Source organism: Eublepharis macularius, chromosome 9 (assembly GCF_028583425.1).
Source record: "Eublepharis macularius isolate TG4126 chromosome 9, MPM_Emac_v1.0, whole genome shotgun sequence".
Classification (NCBI taxonomy): Eukaryota; Metazoa; Chordata; class Lepidosauria; order Squamata; family Eublepharidae; genus Eublepharis; species Eublepharis macularius.
In genome coordinates, this window is record NC_072798.1 from 104,836,481 (window position 1) to 104,859,174 (window position 22,694).

The 22,694-nt window shown below is 47.6% G+C and overlaps 1 protein-coding gene across 2 annotated transcripts in view; it reads left to right on the forward strand.

The window, feature by feature from the left end:
* The window catches only part of FRMD4A (FERM domain containing 4A), a 222,605-nt gene that overhangs the window by 139,837 nt on the left and 60,074 nt on the right, over window positions 1-22,694 (forward strand). For both annotated transcript variants that reach the window (XM_054988128.1, XM_054988127.1), the window contains 3 exons: window positions 3,551-3,627; window positions 10,540-10,678; window positions 17,143-17,284. In XM_054988128.1, the coding sequence (XP_054844103.1) occupies window positions 3,551-3,627; window positions 10,540-10,678; window positions 17,143-17,284 (358 nt within the window). The remainder of the gene's footprint in view (window positions 1-3,550; window positions 3,628-10,539; window positions 10,679-17,142; window positions 17,285-22,694) is intronic.

Consider the following 22,694-nt stretch of genomic DNA (forward strand, 5'->3'; position numbering starts at 1 on the left):
ACTGCAGCTTGACTTGGTGACTTGAAGGGGTAGTTTAGAGCCCAGTGCAGTATGCTGCAGGCATTGCGTGTGGTGATACTGGTTGAGCTAGTTGGTATCCCAGTACTCTCCCAGAAGGGAAAAGGGCATTTTTAAAAGATCAAGCACGGGCAGCCCTCATCACAGCTCACTGGAAAGCTACCAAGGAAAGTCCCATGACCCGCCCCCCCCCAGAAAGGGGCCCCCCTGGGGACATGAAGCTGGCTGTCTCCCCCAGTCGATTGAGCCCAGGATCTGGTATGAAGCGGGACACAGCTTCTCTGCAGGAGCTTCGCTTACCTAGAATGGCTAATCGCTACTGATGGACCCGCATCCCGTGACGTTTTCTCCCCCATTTCAAAGCCAGTGGTTATCCTGGGCTAATAAATTTCACAAAACACGTTTTCTGTGCAGATTTCATTGGTTTGTCCTGAAACAACTGTAAAAATTCGTTTATGAGTTCAGTATTATAAAAGAGGGAGAATCCGCCCCTGGATACCATTCATAAAAATGCAGATTTTCTTCATGGCTCTTTTCAGCCCCAGGCCCTGGAAGTTTGATCTGCGCAACTAAAACAAAACGCAGACAGCAACCCATCAGTGAGGCTCAGCAGGCATTCCGGTTTATATTCTCTGTGTGCTCATTCAGTAGTATTGTCAAAAATCTGACAATTCACTGATTTGCTTCCTTTATACCCCGCCTTTCTTTCCAGTGGAGGCCCCGAGCAGCCGCATTCGCACCTCGTTCTCCTCCCTGCAGGCATCGATTGTGGCTGGTAGGCTGCACTTGGCCTGGTGGGTCACCAGTGTTGTGCTGACTTGCCTGAGCCTTTCTTTGTAGGGGCCATCCTAGACAGAGGACACCTTTCTACGCCCATTGACTTCCATAGACTTAGAAGAGTGTAACTCTGCTTAGGATTGCACTGATAACCCCCCCCCCCCCCAGTCATTTCTTTGTGTAGGGACAGGACCAGCGGAGGTGGCAGTTGCACTTGCATGTCGAGTGTGAATGTTTCTCAAGTGTGCATCTGGTCCGCAGAGCAAGGGTGGTGTGAACACCCAAGGATGGTAGCACGGAATGGTGAAAAGCACGCACCATTTCCTCAAGAAAGGGCCATCATTATTTTAGTTGCTGCTTATAGAGCATTCTGTTCTAGTTGAATTAATAATAATAATAACAATAATAACAATAACATTTGATTTATATACCGCCCTTCAGGATGACTTAATTCCCACTCAGAGTACTTTACAAAGTATGTTATTATTATCCTCACGACAATCACCCTGTGAGGTGGGTGGGGCTGAGAGAGCTCTGAGAGAGCTGTGACTGACCCAAGATCACCCAGCTGGCTTCAAGTGAAGGAGCGGGGAATCAAACCCGGTTCTCCAGATTAGAGTCCCGCGCTCTTAACCACTCCCCCAAACTGGTGTAGTGTTGTGCACTGGCTTAGCACTGGATACTTGATCAAGCTAACTGGCCTTTCCATTTGTCTTTATCAAGGCGAGGTTAATTAACCCAGAGCAGAATAAGGCATTGTAAATTAGGTCAGTTCCTTCTCTTCTTTTGGGAGTGTTTTTTGTTTATCACACTTGGAAATCTACATTCCAAAGAGTTATCTCAGTTTCTTTCCTGGGGGGAAAGAAAAGCTTGTCTTTGAGAAAGTTCTCTGTAATTATATTTTTGTCACAAAGAATAAGATTTGTATCACGCGTTCTTTTGTTTGGATGCGTGAAGAAACCACGGTTTTTCAGAATTTATGTGCAAGAATCGAATTCTGAGAACAGGCAGCAATTCCTGTGACCTATAGAAAACCTCTGGGACATTGTATACGCTTTTGCGGGTTTTAGTTTGTGCTCTTAAATATTAGGGCTAAAATCATCCATTAATTTGCCACTTCTAAAATACAAATTTGAATCTTGCTATGATTGAAATTCTCTATTAGACAGGAAGGGCAGCACTGATAGTTTTGCTATAAACAGACTTTATAAATAGCAGGCCTCCTGCAACTAAGCTCAGAGCGTGGTTTTGCGCATTTGCTTTCCTTTCCACTTATCCAAGACTGCTAGAAGAGATGCAGGGTTGCAGACACACAAACCCTGGGAAGCACCATGCACTTGCTTGGGGAAAAGAGTTACTCCAACACACACACACGCACTCCCCCCCCCACTCAAACAGGTGATCAGCTGGAGCAACCACATCGCTCAGCAACCACCACACCAATTCACCCAAGGAGATCTTTGCTGTGCGTCAGATTTATGCCTGATCAATTGCCAATTTATGCCCCATCCAACTGCCAATGCAGTTTCTTCTCTATTTTCTGTGCATTGATGTCAAGTGTGAATTCAAATGCACTTCCCCATCAGTGTTCTGATACAAATAACTTTTACATACTGGCAAATGTTCAGTTGTGGGGGGCAGGTCTGGTGCCGGGGACAGTCTTGAAGATGATTTTGCAGACTATGTGGGGTCCATGTCTCTTAACTCTCCCTTTTGAAATGGAATTCTTTATTCAGTTACCTATGGAAATCAAAATGAATCGGCTTAAGAGTTTTCTGAAACATGCCTCCCTTAATCTGAGTTCTGACTCACAAAAGGCTCTGCTGTGTGACACATCCAATAGTGTTTAAGCTGCTGCAAGGCTCTGAATTATGTGGCTGCAGTGGACCGATCCCAGCAGCCACGCTTCTAGAATTTGCCCTCAACTCTCTCGTTGTGGCATCGGAGTAGGAAAAGGAGCAAGGGCCTCCGTGGGTCCGTGAGCCGGCCGCCTCCGTGCCCCTCAGTCCCACCCTGGCAATTGCGCATCGCACATCTTCTGGCGCTTGCTTGGCTGCTTGGGGGGAGGGGGGTGCAGAGGGGCGGGCGGGGAGGGCTTGAAAAGCCTATATTGTTATCTCATGTTGCCTGGAATGAATTAGGTCCCCGGAGCCTCCGCCCTCCGCTGCAACGTCCAGCCTTTCAGAGCTCCAGTCAGGAGCTCTTGCACATTAGTGGGCAGGAAATCGCGTCCCCGTGGGAGAAAGGGGAATTTGAGCTCCTTTCCCGTTTCAGCGCTCGGAGGGGAGGAAGCTTCAGCTCAGCACTTCTGTGAAACCACCACACACACACACACACCCCCGCGCGCGCGCACACACCACACGCCTTTTCCCCCCTTCGCTGTTTCCCTGCTCGGAGCCTGGCAGACGTGAAGGAGGGGGATCTGTGCCGCTGAGAGAGCAGCGGCCAGGAGACGGGACAAAGGGGAAGGCCAGGCTTCTCGGAAAGGACCGGTTTCGTTCCTGAAGGGTGGGTGTGGATGAAGCGGCCCGGGAGCCCGCGCCCGCAGCAGCGGCCCGGCCCGCCTGCAGTCTTCTCTAGAGTCGCCCTCCCTCGCTCCCCCGCCAGCCCGCCAGCCTTCTGGCCAGAGCAGCCCGCGGAAGGGATTCAGGAGTTTGATAAGGAAGAGTTGAGAGGAGGGCAGCCAGAGGCGCCCCCCCCCTTCCCCTGCGCCGCCTCTCAACCACCTTGTTTTTTGTCTGTTTTTCCTACTCAGATTTTCCAATGGAGGCAGCTGGAGAACTTGTACTTCCGAGAGAAGAAGTTTTCCGTGGAGGTGCATGACCCACGCAGGTAAGGCGGCAGCCCCCCTCCCTTCTTCCTTCGGAGCTCGGCAGTCCCTGGGGGAGCAGAGGGGGCGGTTTCATGCCGAGAGGTTGCCGAATCCCCGCTGCCTGTTGGCTGTTTAGTGGACGGCCAAGCCTTCCACTCAGAGCCCTGTAGGCATCCATAGGGTTTGGTCTGGCTGCCTCTGCTTCCTTCCCGTTGGAAAGCCAGTGCGTCCAAGGCATTTTTTTGCCCCAAGAAAAGGATTCCCATCCCCTCCTGGGCCCACACTGCCTCCAGCCATGTCCAAACCAAGCCTCTGGGCATCGGAGCTGGTGGAGGCCTGGAGGGATGCCAGCTACAGTCTCACGGGAGCGGGGAGAGGGCAAGCTGAACCCCTGGGGTGCATCTGCACCTTCTTTGTTGTGCTACTCCAAGCAGTCGCAGTCGCTGAGCAGTCTCTGCTCAGTCAGGCCCTCTTGAAACCCATTTTGACAGGTTAATTGTCCATCCTTTTCATTTTAACTCTGTGCAATAGATAGCCTTTGCCAAAAATGCACCTTTTCATTGACCTGCGTAAGTCCAGAATAACTTTTTTTGAGGTCGGTTGTGGATCTGCAAGTGCGAGATCCTACATTCTATTATTCCTTGATTTGTGTTCCACAGTGTGACTTACCAAGTAAATTGGAGGGAACTATTCTGTATACTATATTAGTCCCCAGAGTTTTGTGAGTGTGCAATAACCCATTTTCTTTATGTTTGTGTTATTTTGTATTCTCTCCTTTTCTACTGACTTTAGTTTTATCAGATATAAGCTCCTGTCTGTCGGAACGCCATGGTTGTAGGGTTTAATACCACTGTTTATTGGATTTCACTGTACAGTCAACAGTCTGCTTATAGAACGTTGTAGCTTATAGAAAATGGTAGAAGGTTTTCCTCAGTATGAGCTGCTATCTGTAGACCCCATGGAAATATTCTGTGCAAATAAATCATGAACTCATGACCTCCTTCCCTGAAAACCTGGGAACTGAAAGCCAGGCCTTGGAAGCAGGGCCGTTCATAACGTAAACCAAATTTCTTCTCATCTCCAGTAATGGGATCTATTTCTTTTTTGCAGCAAAAGGAGTGCGTATGAATTCTATACTTGTGTTGCTTCCACGTTCTTTGAGATGCCTTAGCTTACTACCTTTTTAAGGCTTACTATTGCAACGGTCTGTCGTGGCCTGTGATGGCTTTTCCTGTTTCTAAAGGCACAATAGGGAGCTTGGAAAGCAACAGTTGTAGGTCAGCTCTAGTTTAATCCCATCATTTATATTATCACAAAGTTCCTTGTTTTTCAAAATATTAATTTTGGCCACACTCCACCAGGAAGTTTTACTATGCACGCCCCATCAAATGCATGCAAACAGTGATTCTTAGCCGCGCACTTATACTGCTCCCATTATTATGGAGCCTGCACAAACACACATACACACACGGGGGGGGGGGGAGAGTATTCCCTGCAAGATTTGGCCCCTTGTGATTAAGTTTTTTTAAAAAAGGAGTAACCTCACTGAGACAGCAGATCTCTGTACATCACTTGGAAGATTCATTACGGAGCTCCGTTCATAGCAAGATCGCCTTCCAGGATTAGGAAGAACGCCATGCCTACCGTAAATGTAGAAAATAATATAAAATATTTTATTGGTGTACCCGCTCATAGACTTCCGAGTTACACTGAAATCATCATCAAGTTAAGTGGGACAAATATTTTTGATGTAAGAGCCAGCATGACTTGGCGGTTAGAATGTCAGACTAAGATCAAGAAGACTCTGGGCCCCTGAACAAGGCCTCTCAGCCTGTCCTCCTATACAGGAAAAATCCAGTGTTTTTGCAGGGTAAAGAACCCTAACCCACCACGCAAAAGAGGAACCAGCCAGCCTCCCCTCCCCCGCAAAAAACGATCAAAGCCCAAGAGAACTAGAGAATCTCAGCACGACCCACTCAGGCAGAAAGTCAGGCTGATGATGGTCTGTAGATGGTCTGTGAGAGAATCCTTATGAATGGACAGACGTGCTCTCTCTCCCTCACTTTCCCCCTGAGAATTGCCTCCCCTTCTTCCCCCCCTGCCTCCAAAAGTTAAGGGAAAAAAACATTGCTGAAAATTGGCTGCGAGGATGTGCTTCGCCTTCCTTCTGCTGCCAGTTTGGTTGTGGTAGGATTCTCTGGTTCTGATGGGCTCTGTTCTTTCTGAGTGGCTGGTCACTCTCGGTGTGTTTGGATGGGCTTCTGTGCCCTGGAGAAAGCATTAGATTTCCCCCCGTAGGAAACAATAGAGAATGGCTGGGGGGATCTTGTTCAGGGGCCCATAGAACTGGATCCATTGACCCAATGTTCATGAAACTTGGGGGGTATTGAGAGGACAGGCAGCCCTAACTGTGCTGCAATTTTGGTGTAGTCTGCTCCAAAAATGGTCCCTCCAGCCCCCCCCCCCAAATCCCCCATAGGGAATAATGGAGCTGAATATAGTCAGATTTCCAAATAAAACCCAGATCTGAATACTGTATCGATATTTTTGGACCTGAATATCAGGAATACTGGATTGCCAATACCTGATCCCAAAAGTACTGATTTTTTTTTAAAGTGCATATCCCTAGTTCCTTCCCTAGAACATTTCTGTGTAGCTAATAGCATAGTGGGGTTGGGGGTGGCTGAGGTTTCTTTTTGATGATGATGATAAACATTTGATTTATATTCCGCCCTTCAGGACAACTTAACGCCCACTCAGAGCGGTTTACAAAGTATGTTATTATCCCCCAACAAAACACCTTGTGAGGTGGGTGGGGCTGAGAGAGCTCCTAGAAGCTGTGACTGACACAAGGTCACCCTGGAGTCCCATTCTCTTAACCACTACACCAAACTGGCTCCCCAAACATGTGTGCAGTGGTCTTGTCCAGAGCAGGAACAGCATGTGTGGGAAGAGGCAAGAACATGCAAAGTATATCTGAGGCAGATCACAGTTTGGCTCCAGGGTCCACATCCTGTTGTACCTGCGAACATCATCTTGGGGAGATTCGTTCTTGGTAGCCATCTTAGGCCACTAAAAGAAGACTTTAGCATTGTTTCCTTAGAATACCAGATAATCTGCTCTGTTTTGTCAGTCTAGTAAAGGTTCCCAGTTCTACTTTGACAAGACCACGCCATGGCAGAGAACTTTTATTTCCATATTGCTTTTTAATGTCACAAAGCAGTACTGGAAGTCCTGTGTTTTCTATTTAAATCTAATAAAGGTTTTTCAGGTTCCCCTGTCCTAAATGCCAACTAAGACACCTGGATCCAGAGGGAATGTATTTAAGATTCTAGGCTCCCAGCCAAGGAGCATGGCTCTTCAAGTTGGATGGCTCAGTGAAGTGGAGGTGGAAGGCAGGCGGTGGCGGCCATAGAGTGTTTTTTCAGCATTTCTTTGGAAATAATCAGTATGTCCTTAAAGATACACGGAAGACAGAGAGATGGCAGGCTGTCAAATGTGTGATGAGAACTACATAAATTCACAGTCTTGGAAGTGTGGTTAAATTGTTACATGTAGGCTGCCATCCTAAGAATAATTGCCTAAGAGAAAGCCTCCGTGCAGGGAAAGTGTGGTGTTGGTGGAGGGAACAATGAGTCAAAATGTTACAAGAATAACAATATTAGTGATAGAAATAGCAGAAACACTGGTTATTCCCCTTTTTTTAAAAAAAACCAAAAACCTAAAATTTGCTGTGCAGGATCAGACCAAAGTTTTATCTGCTTCAGCATTCTGTTACCAACGGCTTTTTTTCTGGGAAAAGAGGTGGTGGAACTCAGTGGGTTGCCCTCAGAGAAAATGGTCACACTGCTGGTGGCCCCGCCACCTGATCTCCAGACAGAGGGGAGTTGAGATGGCCCTCTGTTTAGAGGGCAATCTAACCTCCCCTCTGTCCGGAGATCAGGGGGCGGGGCCACCAGCCGTGTGACCATTTTCAAGAGGTTCCGGAACTCCGTTCCCCTGTGTTCCCCCTGAAAAAAAGCCCTGGTTACCAATAACAACCAGTTGATATGCTTCCCTGTGTGTCTCCCAGCCATCTGAATACGGAGGCTCTATTCATATCTGGGGTTAATAGCCCACTCACAAACTTATACAGGCTGGTTGTACCAGGGAAAGGATCGATCCAACAGCACAGCCTTCATCCAGAGGCAGAGCAAGGCCATCCCAGGCGATGCCACGCCCGTGTTCTGCCTTGCCTTCTGTTGGGAGCCCCACAAGTGCAGAGAGCATGAGCAAGCAGAGTGACGGGGCACAGCCGAAGACTAGTAACCTTTTGCCACATCAGCGGCTGCTTAGGCCATTTACCTCGCAAACAAATTTAGTATTAATCCGTTTATTGGGTATAAGAACAGAACAGAATGTTTGGGCAGAAGTTGAGAGAAATATTACTCAAATTTTTCTGCCAATTTGTCTGGCTCCTGGGGTCTTTCTCTTCACTCTGTCTGGTTCCTGTTTTATACACCTTTCCTGTAACCTTCATTTTACCTTTTAGATTAAAAAAAAATGTTTCCTGTCCTAATGTCCAATTTTATTTGGAAAACCCTTCCAAGTTGTTTAAGGCTCAGATTTTGTAGAGTACGCTTAATACGGGAGGGTGGGAAGTCAACTTGAAATCATCCCAAATGCAACAGTTGTCCTGCTGCTGTGAAAAATCAAGTCCAGGGTGACATTTTTATTGCTGGATTTGGAGAAAAAAAAAGTCTCCTCTATAAATGTTACTGGCTTGGTTTCAACTTCAGTTAGCCTTTTTAATCCCTTCGTAGCTAGCGGAATATTTTTCTGTTTTAAAAAGAAAATCTGATCTAGCACTTAATTTACAGGTTTAGCACTTAAATGAGTTACAGGCCTTAAATGGTAGGTAACAGGACTTCATCTTTTTTAGAGCTGCTTAGAACCAGCATCCACTTGCCTTTCCCAGCGCCTGTGCTCTTTGCCTGCCTGTGGCCACACACCAAGAACAAATGGGCCGTTTCCGCACGGCTTACCTGCTTGCGTTATGTCCCGGCAGATCGCGCAAAAAACGCGGAAGATCGCTTTTTTTCGCACGAAAAAAAGCGATCTTCCGCGTTTTTTGCGCGATCTGCCGGGACATAACGCAAGCAGGTAAGCCGTGTGGAAACGGCAATGGTGTTGGCTGCAGGCCAGGCTTGCAAGTCCCATTGGAATGGTTCACATGCAAAGCCAACTCGTGCTTTGGTGCCATGTGCATAAATCCTGTGGCCCTGCACCAAAGATAGTTTGTGCTTTCCTTCCAAATCCGATTTGCCAGCCAGGCTTTGAAGCTGGAGTAGAGCACTGCTTTGGCGGGAGAATGCAAACCCAGATGCGGTTGCAAACAATGGTTTTGAGTTGCTGACTGAAATATTTTTTAAATTAAATAGTCATTATGCTTCTCAAAGGTGGGATCAAAGGTGCCAGGTTTCTGTGAGGTTTTAAGAACTTTGTCCAGGCTTATTTCTGCTTTCTCCCCCCTTTCTCAACATTTTGTGCTCCTGAAGAACATTCAGTCCCCATCAGGCGGGGGGAGGGGGGGTCTTTTTCTTTGGGTTAACTCTTGAAGTCATATTTTCCCTCATGTTCAAGGAGTCCCCTGAACACATAGAAGCCTCTGCCTTGCTGCAGGGGCCCCCGTGTTGCTGCTGCTGTGCTTGGCTCAGGGGTCAGCCCTGGGCTTCCCATCTCTTGCCCCCACCTGCCGTCCCCCGGCCCTGCTCACCTGGCTGGCAGGGGGACCACGGGGATGGGGAGAAGCACATGCACACGCTCCCCCTCCGCAGAGGAATCCCGGTACGCGCAGACTGAAAATCGCCCTTTTGGAGGCAGTTTTCACTTAGGAAAATGAGCAGGATGGAGACCATGGAAGGAGCTGCAGCCCATGCGTGCACACTCAAGGTGAAAACTGCCTCCAAAGGGATGGTTTTCAGTCATCGCACACTGGGATTCCTCTGCAGAGGGGGAGCATGGGTGCTCATAGTGCGTGCATGAGAGGTAAGTGCCTGTCATGCCTCAGGTGGGGTGAGCCCCCTTACGCTGCCACCACTCTGGGATTTAGGGTCCCTTGGGAAGGCCCAGAGTACCTTCCCAACCCTTCTGACCTCCACAGCTTGGCCAATAAACAGGCGTGAGGACCCGGCAGAGTAACAACAAACAGGATTTATTTACAAGGAGATCAGTTAATATCAAACAAGCAAGCAAGCAAGAAAGGTGCCTTAGCAACAGTAGATGGGTGAAGGCAAAATAAACAAGAGGCCCTAGCGCGACTGAACTCCCTGCCCCTCTGCCTGCCGGGCCTGCCTTCACACCCTCCCTGGATGGGGGCCTCTCCCCCTACCAGGGACCCCCTCTGGCCTGCTGCTCCCTGGGAGGAGGAAGAACCCAGGCCTTTTTCCCTCCCAGACTTATATAGCACCAGCCCCCTGTGTTCTGATTGGCCCCAAAGGGCGCCAAAACGGCCCAGGGTCTCCTGGGAATTGTAGGCAGGCCTACTCCCACTGCTAACAGGCTTCTGAGGCCTTGCTAGGCCTTCCTGGCACAGCCAGATCATGACAGTGCCTCACTGTCCCCCAGCCCTCTGCACCCCCACTTGGCCCCCCGGGACCCCCCTGGCAACCCTAGTCAACACCTTGAACTGCCTTGGGCATTTTGTGAAAAGCTGGATATGAGTACCTTTATATACTAAAGCATAAATTACTAAACAATTTTTACTGTACGAGGCAAGGAAGGAGGGAGAGCAAGGAACATAGGAACACACAGCTTACTGACATCCCATTGGGGGAAAAATGGAATCACATTTCTACCTTAAAATCTTGAAAAAACAATAGAAGCATTGAATGTTGTCTCTGCTGTTTTCTCTTTACGTTGCCAACTAACGGTTTGGTCTCCTGCTTTTCTAGGGCATCTGTGACAAGAAGGACTTTTGGACACAGTGGCATAGCTGTGCACACGTGGTATGCCTGCCCTGCCTTGATAAAGTCCATTTGGGCTATGGCCATTAGCCAGCACCAGTTCTACCTGGACAGGAAGCAAAGCAAGGTGAGAATCTTCAGGAGGAGGCAGAAGGCAGGGAAAGTGCTCAGGATGGTGCTCAGTTTCCAGTCTCTTTTGTGTTTTCCCACCAGGTGGGAAAGTTGAAGTGCCTCCTCCCCCTGCCCTGTGGTCTTGATTTCAGTGTGGCACTGGGGAGTTATAGTTTGGCCCTAATTCACACGTTACAGAGTCTTCATATCCCCCCTCTTGTGGCAGTCAACAGACTCAGAGTTCTGCGCTTGTACGGCCAGCACGCCACAATCCCAATCTGATATGGGGGTCCTGGCCCCTGGGAATTCAGTTTTGAGCACAGACCTCCGTGTGCCTGTTTGATCAACAGGACCAATGGCTGCCACTGCGACATGAAGTCTTTATAACATGTAGAGTGGCTCTTAGTGGCAAACCAAGGTTTGTGGCTATGTGATACCTGGAAATCTGCCTCTTAATAGTATCTTGCTTGTGTAGACTTCTGATTTTCTTACTGTAGTACTTTGAAATACTTTGCATCGTTGCTTAAAAACTGTTCCAAGGAAGGACTTTTCAAGAGATACCAAGGAAGTTTAATGACTTTTCAGGTGTTAAAATGGCATTCAATGTATTGATTGATACAGATACTAAACATGTGCCAACTTGGGACTTGCACCAAACTGTGGCTCAGCTTTCCTTTATCTTGAGGTATTCATAGGCCTTCCCCTCTTTGCCTTTGCTCCTTGTCTCTACCTCAGCTACGAGGCATCCTGTGGAAATTTACAGGAGATTGGGACCTTCTGAGGGAAGGAGCCAAGGGGCAAAATTCTTCCTGCATTCCTTTCCTGTATTGAAGATCAGTTCTGGGTGTACCAGATTTTAAACACAATCCACTAGTACAATACATCAATCAAAGCTTTCTCCTTGTGACTTGGAAAGTTTGGGCTATTTTTTTCTTATAAAGTAGCCTCTTTCTTCCTTGTTGCAGTGGATTTTCTATGTACCGATAGTTAGGACTCTGCTTATATTAGTGAGTTCATTCCAGATATTCCAAGAAATGAATCTTACAATATAATGCATGTGTGCACGGAAGGAAAGAGACCACATTGGCCATTTTCACACTGCTTCCCAGCCACAGAACATCACACCAAGTTCCCAGAATGACAGGAGCTTGGTGTGATGTACCGTGGCCAGTAAGCAGTGTGAAAACAGCCACTCATTCCTACTATAATGATCACGGAATTAGGATTCAGAATTACTTGTCCTGTAACCTACCTAGTAGTGGATGGGTCGAGCTCTTTATAGCACATGTGTAGAAAAATTACAACTCCATTTTGGAGTTTATTGCAGCTGATGTTGAGCATCTTGTAGCATCATTTTATTTATGAGACTGGAAATTAGATTCCCTCATGGCTATTGGTCGTTATAGCCCCTTATTACCCTACATCACAACTTTTGAGATTTCAGGATTTATCTAAAGATTTTTCCCCTTTTTAAAAAGTATACTTGTTTTTTGCTGTCCTTTTCACAGATTAGATCTGGACAGTTATTTCACCCGGTCTCTTCCCAGCTTCCCCCCTTACTGCTGCTCCCATCCCACATCGCTTTTGTCCATGCAGGTTCCGTGACGCAAAACACCCCCTCCCACACAGAGAGAAAACCGAAAGAAGTAGTAACTGGTACAGAATAAGTGGTTCAGTATTCAGGAATTCTGGAGATTCTTCTTTGCAGTGGTGAGGCCCCCTCCCTGCTCCAGTTGTATCTGGAAAAACTTGTGTTTCTTAGAAAGCTACCTAAAAAGAAGAGGAGGAGCAGGCAGGGGAAATGAGCAGGCAGGGCCTAAGACAGTCATCCTGGGGCTCAAGTAGAGTCTTAGCTAACCAATAACCATTACGATGACTAGAACTTGAACTGAAACTGAACCCTGGATTTGTGTATTAAAAAGTTCCATTCTACTGATAAAAACTGAAAGTTAAAATTAGACACTAGGGAAATTCCTGGAGATTTGGGAACCCTACCTTGAGAGGACAGGGTCTGGGGAGGGGTGGGTGCTCAGCATGAGATGTGATGCCGTAGAGACCACCCTTTGAAGCCGCCATTTTCTCCAAGGGAGATCAGTTACAATTCCAGGAGAACTCCAGGCCCCACATGGAAGCTGGCAACTGTATTAGACGTTTCCAGTAATGTAGAGTTGTTTGGTTTCAAAAGAGGTACTAGACGATAGAATGTGGGTGCCTCAAGAAAAAAGCATTTGCCATTTTGCTTGATCCTGACAAGAAAGGCACAGAGAAAAGTTTGGCCTTCAAGTTAAGGCTGTGAGGTGTTTAAAAGCGTCCAAGCTGCATAGCCAGTTTTCTCTTCCTTCTACTATCTCAGCTGAATGGTTTTGCCTCTGGAAACGTTTCCAAGTGTGAAGATTGTGGTCATCTAAAGGGATGGGTGCCAAAAAAATTCTCAGCCTGTTCTATTGCCGTGGCTGATTCCGGAAATGGGCACAACATTTTGTATTTCCAGCCTACTAACATCCAGGGTGTCTGTGTTCTGTGATGTCTATTCCATTGCCAGACTTAAATGGGACATTTCCTTTAGTGTAATAGGTCTCCCTTTCAAAAGAGACAGGTCTCCTGAGATAACTGCAGGCTGGGCAATGGCTTGAGCTGAGATTGATGACGGGGGGCTGTCGTTCAGCTTCCGCAAAGCATTTGGAGGGTGGCAGAAAGGGAGGGAAGCAGCTTGCTGATGGCTTTGGCATGGCATTGCGACCTGACTGCCAAGGTGTACAAGAGTGCTTTTTAATCATAAGGTGATCGTTGGGCATTACTGGATAGAAGGCCCACCCCGAAAGCCATGGAAGCTTCACTCGGATAGAAAACTTGACCATGGTTATTTCATCTGCCTCTCCCAGTATAAAACCGTGTGGAAACACCAGTCTACGCAACGATGCCTTTATTCTACTCCCCGTCTGCCCCTGCTAAGATGCTTTGCCCACATCTTGGGAAACAGCCTCCTGGGTGAGGTTAGGGAGGGACCCACATAACCGTGGTTGTGGGCAGGCCTCAAGACACACCTGTTTGGGGTCACCTAAAAGGGCACAGAGCAAGGAGGCGTGGGTCGTTTTGTTAGCTTTAGGAGGACATCATTCTTCGTATTTTTTTGTGTTTGGTTGGCTGTTTTCACGATTGCTTGGTATTGTTTTAAGTTGTTCTACTGGTGATGTGGATTGTTTATTTTGTTACCTGCCTTAAGTCCCAATGGAGGGTATGATAAAGGCAAGCATGTAATTTTATTAAAAATAGATGATATGTGCACAAGCCCACTTGTACACACCCTCCTCCCACCTCTCTTCTTGCGTGGAGCAGGGCGACAGAACTAGAAAACTGCATTGGCTACTCATAAGGTGAATGGGCTAACTGGAGTTAGTTTTCCCAGCTGAGATTCTAAGCCTAAGTTAAAGTCTAATTTAAAATCTCAGTTAGTGGGGGAATACGAACTCTGGTGAACCTGCATGCTTGCATTTGTACATCATAGATAGCCACAGTTAGTTTCTTCTTTGGGCTTTGCCCAAGAAGGAAAGAACAGCAGGAAAGAGCAAAGCACTCACATCTAGCAACTAACAGTGTTTGTGGATATTTTAACTTATTCAAAGTTAAGTTTTCCATCTGAATGCAGCCATCGTGTTCCTTTTTATCTTCCTCAGTTTGGGGCAGGAGTTGACGGAGTAGCTGTCCAATGGAGGTACAGTTGATGATATGAAAAGAATATCCTCTGCAGTTCCTAAATTACTTTAGAGCCTTATCCTACTATATAAAAGGCTAACTGTGTCCCAGACAACTCACTTCCTACCTTGGTGTGCCTCCAGAGGGCGCTGCCATGTAGGGAAGTCCAGAAGAGGCAACCTGTCTCTCCAAGAGGGCACCGTGGAAGGAAGCCCAGGCAAGGATCGGGGGTGGAGCAGATGGCAATGCCCGCCCCCCACCTTCACCAATCCGGAATCAGGAGCAGAGCAGGTGGCAATGCCCGACCCTCGACTTCACCCAGCTGGAATCAGGAATGGAGCAGGTGGCAATGCCCACCCTTGCCTTCACCCAGCTGGGATCAGACGCGGAGCACGTGGCAGTGCCAGCCACCCCTTCACCCAGCTGGGATCAGGAGCAGAGCAGGTGGCAAAACCCACCCCCCACTATCACCCAGCAGGGATCAGGAGCAGAGCAGGTAGCAATGCCCGCCTCCTGATCACACAGCTGGGATCAGGAGTGGAGCAGGTGGCAATGCCTGCCCCTGCCTGCTCCCACCTGGGATCAGACGTGGAACAGGGGGCGATGCCAGCCCCCTGCCATCACCCAGCTGGGATCAGGAGCAGAGTAGGTGGCAATGCCCATCCCCTCCTTTACCTAGCTGGGATCTGGCACATAGCAGGAGGCAATGCCTGCTTCCCCTTTCACCTAGCCGGGATCAGGAGCAGAGCAGATGGCAAGGCCCACTCCCCCTTCAACATGCTGGAATCAGGGGCGGAACAGGGAGCAATGCCCACCCCCTTCACTTGGACGGAATCAGATGCGGAGCAGAAGGCAGTGCCTGCCCCCCCTTCACCCAGCTTGGATCAAGCAAAGAGCAGGAGGTAATGTCCAACCCCTCTTTAGCCAGCCGGGATCAGGAGTGGAGCAGGTGGAAATGCCTGTCCCCCCTTCACTAGGCTGAGATCAGGCACGAAGCAGGTAGCAGTGCCCGCTGCCCCTTCACCAGGCCAGGGTCAGGCACAGAGCAGGTAGCAATGACCAACCCCCTGCCTTCACCCACCCAGGATCAGGTGCGGAGCAGGTGACAATGCCCCCCCTTTCACCCCATCATGATCAGATGCAGAGCAGGCAGCAATGCCCCCCTTCAACTTGCCAGAATCAGGCACGGAGCAGGCGACAATGCCCACCCCCTTCACCCCATTGGGATCAGATGCGGAGCAGGCAGCAATGCCCGCCCCCCACCCTTCACCCAGATGGAATCAGGCACAGAGCAGGAGACAGTGCCCGCCCCCCTTCACCCGGCTGGGATTGAGAACAGAGCAGGTGGCAATGCCTGCCCCCTATCCATGCGGCCGGGATCAGGAGCGGAGCAGGTGGCAATGCCCGCCCCCTGCCTTCATCCGGCCGGGATCAGGCACAGGGCAGGAGGCAATGTCCAACCCCTCTTCACCCAGCCGGAATCAGGTGCAAAGCAGGAGGCGATGCCTGCCCCCCCCCCCATTCACATTGACGGGATCAGAAGTGGAGCAGGAGGCAATGTCTGCCCCCCGCCTTCACCCAGCCGGGATCAGCTAAGGAGGAGGAGACAATGTCTGCCTGCTCGCCCTCCCCTTTATAGAGCCCATTGTATTTTTTCCCACAACGGGCTTTGTTACTAGTATTGCAATATTGGTTTAAAGATGAGTAACATCAAATGTGGTAAGTTAGGTATTATTATCAAATTGTTGTTACTTATTTAAGCATTTAAGGTTAAGTAGGAATCACTGATTTCTTTCATATGCAGTGGAATACTTTGTACTAGATTTTGGAAGTCTAGATGATCTTTTGATAGCTATATTGTTGCCTGAGACAGCGGGTTATTCTTGTTAATTTGGGGTGATATGTAAATCATTGAAACAACCGGATATAGTTGGAGAAGACCGGTTGCTTTATGGCTGCGTGGTTTTCTGTTTGTAAATCCTTATATGGTTTTGAAAAAATAATTGTTGAGCTCTTCTATCTTCCTTTTATAATGCTGTCAAGATGTTTCTTTGTCTTGTCACTAGAGATGGGCATGAACCGGAAAAAAGCGAACTGTGCTGTTCATGGTTCGTCGCATTTCGTGAACCACAAACCATGAACTTTCACAAACTTGCCCCAGTTCACGAACTGGTTCGTTTGGTTCGTGAAAACATCACATCCAGGTCAGCAAATCGTCACTTCCAGGCCAACAGAGGGCCACTTCTGGGTCAGCAGATGGTCTGCAGGAAGTCCATCCCCTGTTGCCTAGGAAACTGATTGGCGCCAGGCTGTCTGCAGTGATGAACCAAAAAACGAACCAAATGAACCAGCCTAAAGTTTGTGGCAGTTCGTCAGAAATGGAGTCTGACGAACCGCTAGTTCACAAACCACGAACTAGCCTGGTTCATCGCGAACTTTGGTTCGTATTTCAGTTCGTGCCCATCTCTACTTGTCACCATTATGTTCTCCACAGCCTCCAGAGATGTACATGGCAGTTTTGAGCATTATATGCCACATCAAACAGATCTCAGGAGAAGTGGCATATAACTTTGCAAAATAAATAAATCCAAGAAGCTACAACTTTGTCATCTGGTTTAAAGATGATCTCGCCTTGTGGGACTATTCCTTCTTTTGAGTGGTTGTCATAAGCAGGTGGGCAAGCAATGATGGTTGATAATTCTGGAACTGACAGGAGAAACATTTCTAAGGCAGGCTTTCTGACTGATAACTACTCTAACACCAAATCTGCTTCTTTTTTTCCCCTAGTCGAAAATTCATGCAGCGAGAAGCCTCAGTGAGATTGCAATTGACCTGACTGAAACTGGAACTTTAAAGACCTCCAAACTAGCAAACATGGGGAGCAAAGGGAAAATTATCAGCGGCAGCAGCGGGAGCCTCTTGTCGTCAGGTATGTCCCTCTGTGATGTGGGTTGGTTAGTCACTGAAAAGGAATTAGAGGCTGCCACGGCCCTTGCTGGAGGGTCACATCTGAGCCAAACATTCGGGATTGGCACCATTGTTGTCCACAAAGTACTCACCTCTGAAGCCAAAACTGTTTGGCACATCTGGGAAATGTAGATTGTGTTTGTAAGAGACCGGATCCTTTCAGTATGTGCATTTTATCAAGGGGTCTCAAACCTCTTTTACTGAAGTCCCATGGTCATCAGTTTTTCTAAGACTGAAGCATTGCAAGATGGAATTGGAGGGTGGGGACCACGAGGAGCAGCTATCTCTAATTCCCCATATGAACCCCAGACGACTCTTCGCTCAAGCGATAAACATCTACTAAAGGCTATAGGGAGGCCCGCTTGGCATCAACCAGGGCCAGGGCCTTTTCAGTCCTGGCCCCAGCCTGGTGGAACACTCTGTCCAATGAGACCAGGGCCCGGAGAGACTTGTTCGCTTTTTGCCTGGCCTGTAAGACAGAGCTGTTCCGCCAGGCATTTGGTTGATGTGAGGCGGTGCCCCTTAGCTGGGGAGTACAACATATGCCCTCCCTACTAGTGATACCTCCATCTCTCATATTTCCCTGCCAAAATGCTTCGGAGATAGCTAAAACGGTGGTCGTCTAGATTATGTGCCGCTATGTTATATTTATACACATATGTTATATTTATACACATATTAATCTGTGTATTTAAGATGTTTTATGGTTTTTAATTGCATATACTGTGAAATGTGATTTTACACTTGGTTGTGTGATCCGCCCTGAGCCTGCTGATGTGGGGAGGGCAGAATATAAATCGAATTAAATAAATAAATAAATAATGTGCCCGCCTCCACTGTCACCTGTCGCTTTGGAAGAGCTGCCTCTAGTGGTTCTGAATGGTCTCCTCTGCAGCTCTTGCTTGCCATTCCGTCCCAGAAGACTGTGAGAATATCATTGAACTTAGTCATAGCCCCAGTCTTCTTGAATGGTCTTCCTGGAGGAGACGAGGCTTTCTTTGCCAACTTTCAGAAGAGGCTGTATGTTAGTCCTATTTCAGAGGTCTTTTTGATGACGTGTGATGATGGACTATTGATTTTCTTTTGGCTGCTTTTCTTGGCAAGTAATTGAACTGTGGTATTAGTTCTGCTGGGATTTTATATGTTTTGGGCTGGTGCACAAGTGTTGTAAGCTCCTTTTTGGGGTGGAGAGGTGGGATATTAATGTTTTAAATGAAGAGGTAATACTTCAGCATCCATTGCAGTACCGCGGGTGGTATTGTTGATGCAACTATCAGTCCTCCCTAGAGTGGGAGCAGTGCATGAGCACAGAGCCTTGCAGCAACTTCCATCAACCGAAATCACAGTAATCTCTGCAATGGGGCAGGGGAAATCTCTACACGAAGTGAACACATGTACAGTGTAAAAGAAAAATTTAACATCAGTCTTGCAACTATCTTTGGTCAAGTTGTTGCAGCTCAGTGATGGATCACACCTCACCTGGACAAGAGCAGTGCGACTCTGTAAACTCAGAATGAATATGTAAGTCAAGGTTTTTGGGAAGGCCTATAGTGATTGTGTTGGATGGGCAAAGATACTGTCCTTTTCTGTCCATCTCATATCCCCTTTATCCCCATTTTTGGGTGTGCAAAGCAGCTTAACAAGCCAATCAGGACCCATGGAGTTCTGGAGAAACCAAATGGGAGTGGAGAAGAAAATCAGTTGAACTGTCATTCAGATATAGTTTGCCTCTCCAGGGTGTTAGTTTGGAGAGACTGTGTCTCAGGAAACTTTATAAGTCTCAAAGCCTGGCCTTAGGATAAAGGTTGTGGAAAAAGCCACCTCACCTCAGGAATTTTACTTAGCAGGTAACTGTTTCCAGAAATTGACTAAACCATTATAACCGACCACTTTCACAGTGACCGCACATAAAATACAATGCGGGCGAAACTGAAGAGAGGAAGAATAATGGGACACTGAGCCCATATAGACAATCAAACCTCACCGGAGCAAGTTCTCTCACACTGAGTTAACCTATCTCTGTATCAGCCTTTCAAGTGATAATGAAGCGTTTACCGCGCATTAGAGACAGATTTGAGAATAAACGTTTGGAAATATATCCTACTATATAAATGGCTAACTGTATTCCAGACAACTCACTTCCTACCATGATGTGCCTGCAGAGGGTGCCTCCATGGAGGGAAGCCCAGAAGAGGCAGCCCATCCCTACAAGAGGGCACAGCAGTGGGAAGCTCAGGCCAGGATCACGTGTGGAGCAGGTGGCAGTGCTCCCCCCCACCTTCACCCAGCTGGGACCAGGAGCAGAGCAGGTGGTAGTGCCTGACCCCTGACTTCACCCAACTGGGATCAGAATCATGGCAGGTGGCAATGCCCACACCTTAACCCAGCTGGGATCAGGCACGGAGCAGGTGGCAATGCCTGCCCCCCCTCCTTCACCCAGCTGGGATCAAAAGCGGAACACGTGGCAATGCCAGCCCCCCTTCACCCAACTGGGATCAGGAGGGGAGAAGGTGGTAATGCCACCCGCTGCCTTCACCCAGCTGGGATCAGGCGCAGAGCAGGGGGCAATGCCCGTCTCTGCCTTCACAGGGCCAGAATCAGGTGCGGAGCAGGAGGCAATGCCCTCCTCCCCTTCACCAGCCAGGATTAGGAGCGGAGCATGAGACAATGCCTGCCCCCTCCACCTTCACCCGGCAGGGATCAGGAGTTGAGGAGGTGGCAGTGCCCTTCCTCTTCCTTCACCCACCCAGGATCAGGTGCGGAGCAGGAGAAAATGCCTTCTCCCCCTTCACCCAGTTGGGATCAGGAGGGGACCAGATGGCAATTGTTACCGGAATCCATCTCTTTGCAAGTAAGAGAATTTGTGGGGGGATTAGCAAGCAAGGAAGACTGCTATGCAAAAGACTGGTAACTACTGGATCTTGTGTGCCAATGTCTACGAGGATCCCTTCCTCTAGAGAACCCTTTCAATAAGCAGGCAGATATTCAGTCAAAAAGGGGTTTTTATTTAAAATATTACATATCAATTGCACACAAAACACACAGCACACACACAGAGCTAACTCGAAAAAACAGGGAGGAAAGTTGGAGAGAGTTGCAGAGTTAGATTTATAGTTACCAGGTCCAGAAGATTGAGGGTGTCCAAGGGAGAGCAGCTTCAGTGACCAGTACTTTATGGCAAGATGGAGGAGGGCTCAGACATGCCATCTGAGGGCGTGTGGAAGGTCCAGAACACACATACACTGAGCACATGGCAGGACAGTCATATATACTGTGAAATATGCCCTGAGGCAGGAATGAGAGTCTCTGCCCTAAAACACTGCCTTAATGGTTCTTCCCAGGGTGGGACAAAGGACTAGGAAGCTGTCTCCAGGGTGGGACAATAAACAAGGAAGGTTTGATTAGGTCTTCCTGGGAGGAACTATAGGTGTAAAAAGATTATTTGATGACCTACGATGGCTGGATGGGTGAGGCTACAATAGGAGAGTGGGTAAAGGGTAGAACTGGCAGGGCGTGTGAATGGATTCATTCAAATACTTCTGGAGACCTCCCTTGTTCTATGGTTATGCACAAACTCCGGGGTGTGCGGCTAAGTTAGTCTTACTTCTCTTCTCACATTCCAGTAGTTTTCCATCTCCTGCCTAGCAAGGTAGCTTGTCTGTGTTTTAAACACATGAACAGAGGGGCTTATGATATTGCCATATTCATAAGCCTTAATATCGTGAGGGCAAGTATGACCACTTACACAATGCCCACCCCCCACCTTCACCCGGCCAGGATCAGTCACGGAGTAGGAGGCAGTGCCCGCCTGCCCACCCTCCTCTTTCTAGAGCCCCTTGTATTTTTTCCCACAACGGGCTTTGTTACTAGTGTGATCATAATGGCCATCTGTATGCAAGCTGTGAGACGTACCTTCTTCTAGGTTTTTTGTTAATGTCTACACAGCAGCTGGAGGTAAACTAGAAAGGAATTTTTCTCCTTTCTTACGTCTCTGCCAATAGCCCCGTGCTAGTTGACTAACTTAGTGATGTGATCTTATGCCAGAAACACAGAGAAGGGAAAATGGTGGGTGTGGGAGTCACAAACACACCCCACTATAGGAATGGGCTGTGATGATCTCAGCAGGAAGAGAACTTTCGGGGGGGGGGGGACCATACATGTCTTATACACTAGCGGCCAAAATTGTGGAAACCTTTTGGAAAAAGTGCATTTTTGAGGTTTGATGGCTCATACCACTTTTTTTTGGAGTAATACCATAAAATTATATATCAATGGAAAGATAATTTAATCAAGAATGTAATGCAACAAAGTTTGTTCAATTATCTGTATGCTATCAAATGTTATAGCCAAATAACCAGGAAAAGGAAGCACAGCTTGCTTAGGTTGATATGAAGTAGCTTTCCTTCATTTGAATGTAGCCATTCAACGTAATACAATTAAAGAAATGGCACAAAGAGTTGACTGGTCACCCAGAAGGCGATGTAAAATAGTGCTGTTAAGTGAACAAGGCTACAGTTATAAAGAAATTAGAAGAGAAATTGGTAGAAACTTAACCAAAGGCGGCATTTCTAAATTTTTGAAGAGGTATAAGGCAACTCAGTCACTACAAAACCAGACTGGTAAAGGCAGGAAAAGGTGCACACAAGCAAGGGATGATTGAAGAATTGAGAGACTGAGCCTAGGTGACAGAAGAAAATCATTGGGGTGTATACAGAACGAAATGGCGCAATTCAATGTGAAGTTGAGTGCAAGGACTGTTCGGCACAGACCGGAGGAATTTGGTCTTAATGCTAGAATTCCATGAAAAAAAATGTTATCTCTCAAACAAAGGTTGAAAAGATTAAACTGAGCTAAAACCCATGGTAACTGGACAGCAGAACAATGGGACAGTGTTATTTGGAGTGATGAGACCAAAATCTCCCTGTTTGGTAGTGATGGCATAAAATACGTGAGAAGAAGAATCGGAGAAAATTTGCATCCTGATTGCATTACACCTACCGTGAAACACCCAGTTAGTGTTATGATATGGGGTTGTATGACATCAAAAGGTGTAGGCAGAATTTGCATGATAAATGGCAATATAAATGCCCAAAAATACATAAATGAAATATTTGAGCCCAAACTGAAATACTTGAGCCCAAACTGAACACGTGATCTTTTCCAAGATAATCAAGCATTTATATTTCAACAAGATTCAGCTCCATGTCATGTTAATGCTGTGTGCAAAAAGTGGTTTCAAGATAATCATATTCCTCTGTTGGGATGGCCTGGGAATAGCCCAGACCTTAACCCCATCGAACATCTATGGAGCCGACTAAAGAAACTGGTTAGTGAGAAGCAACCCAGCGATAAAATGCAATTAATAGAAGCAA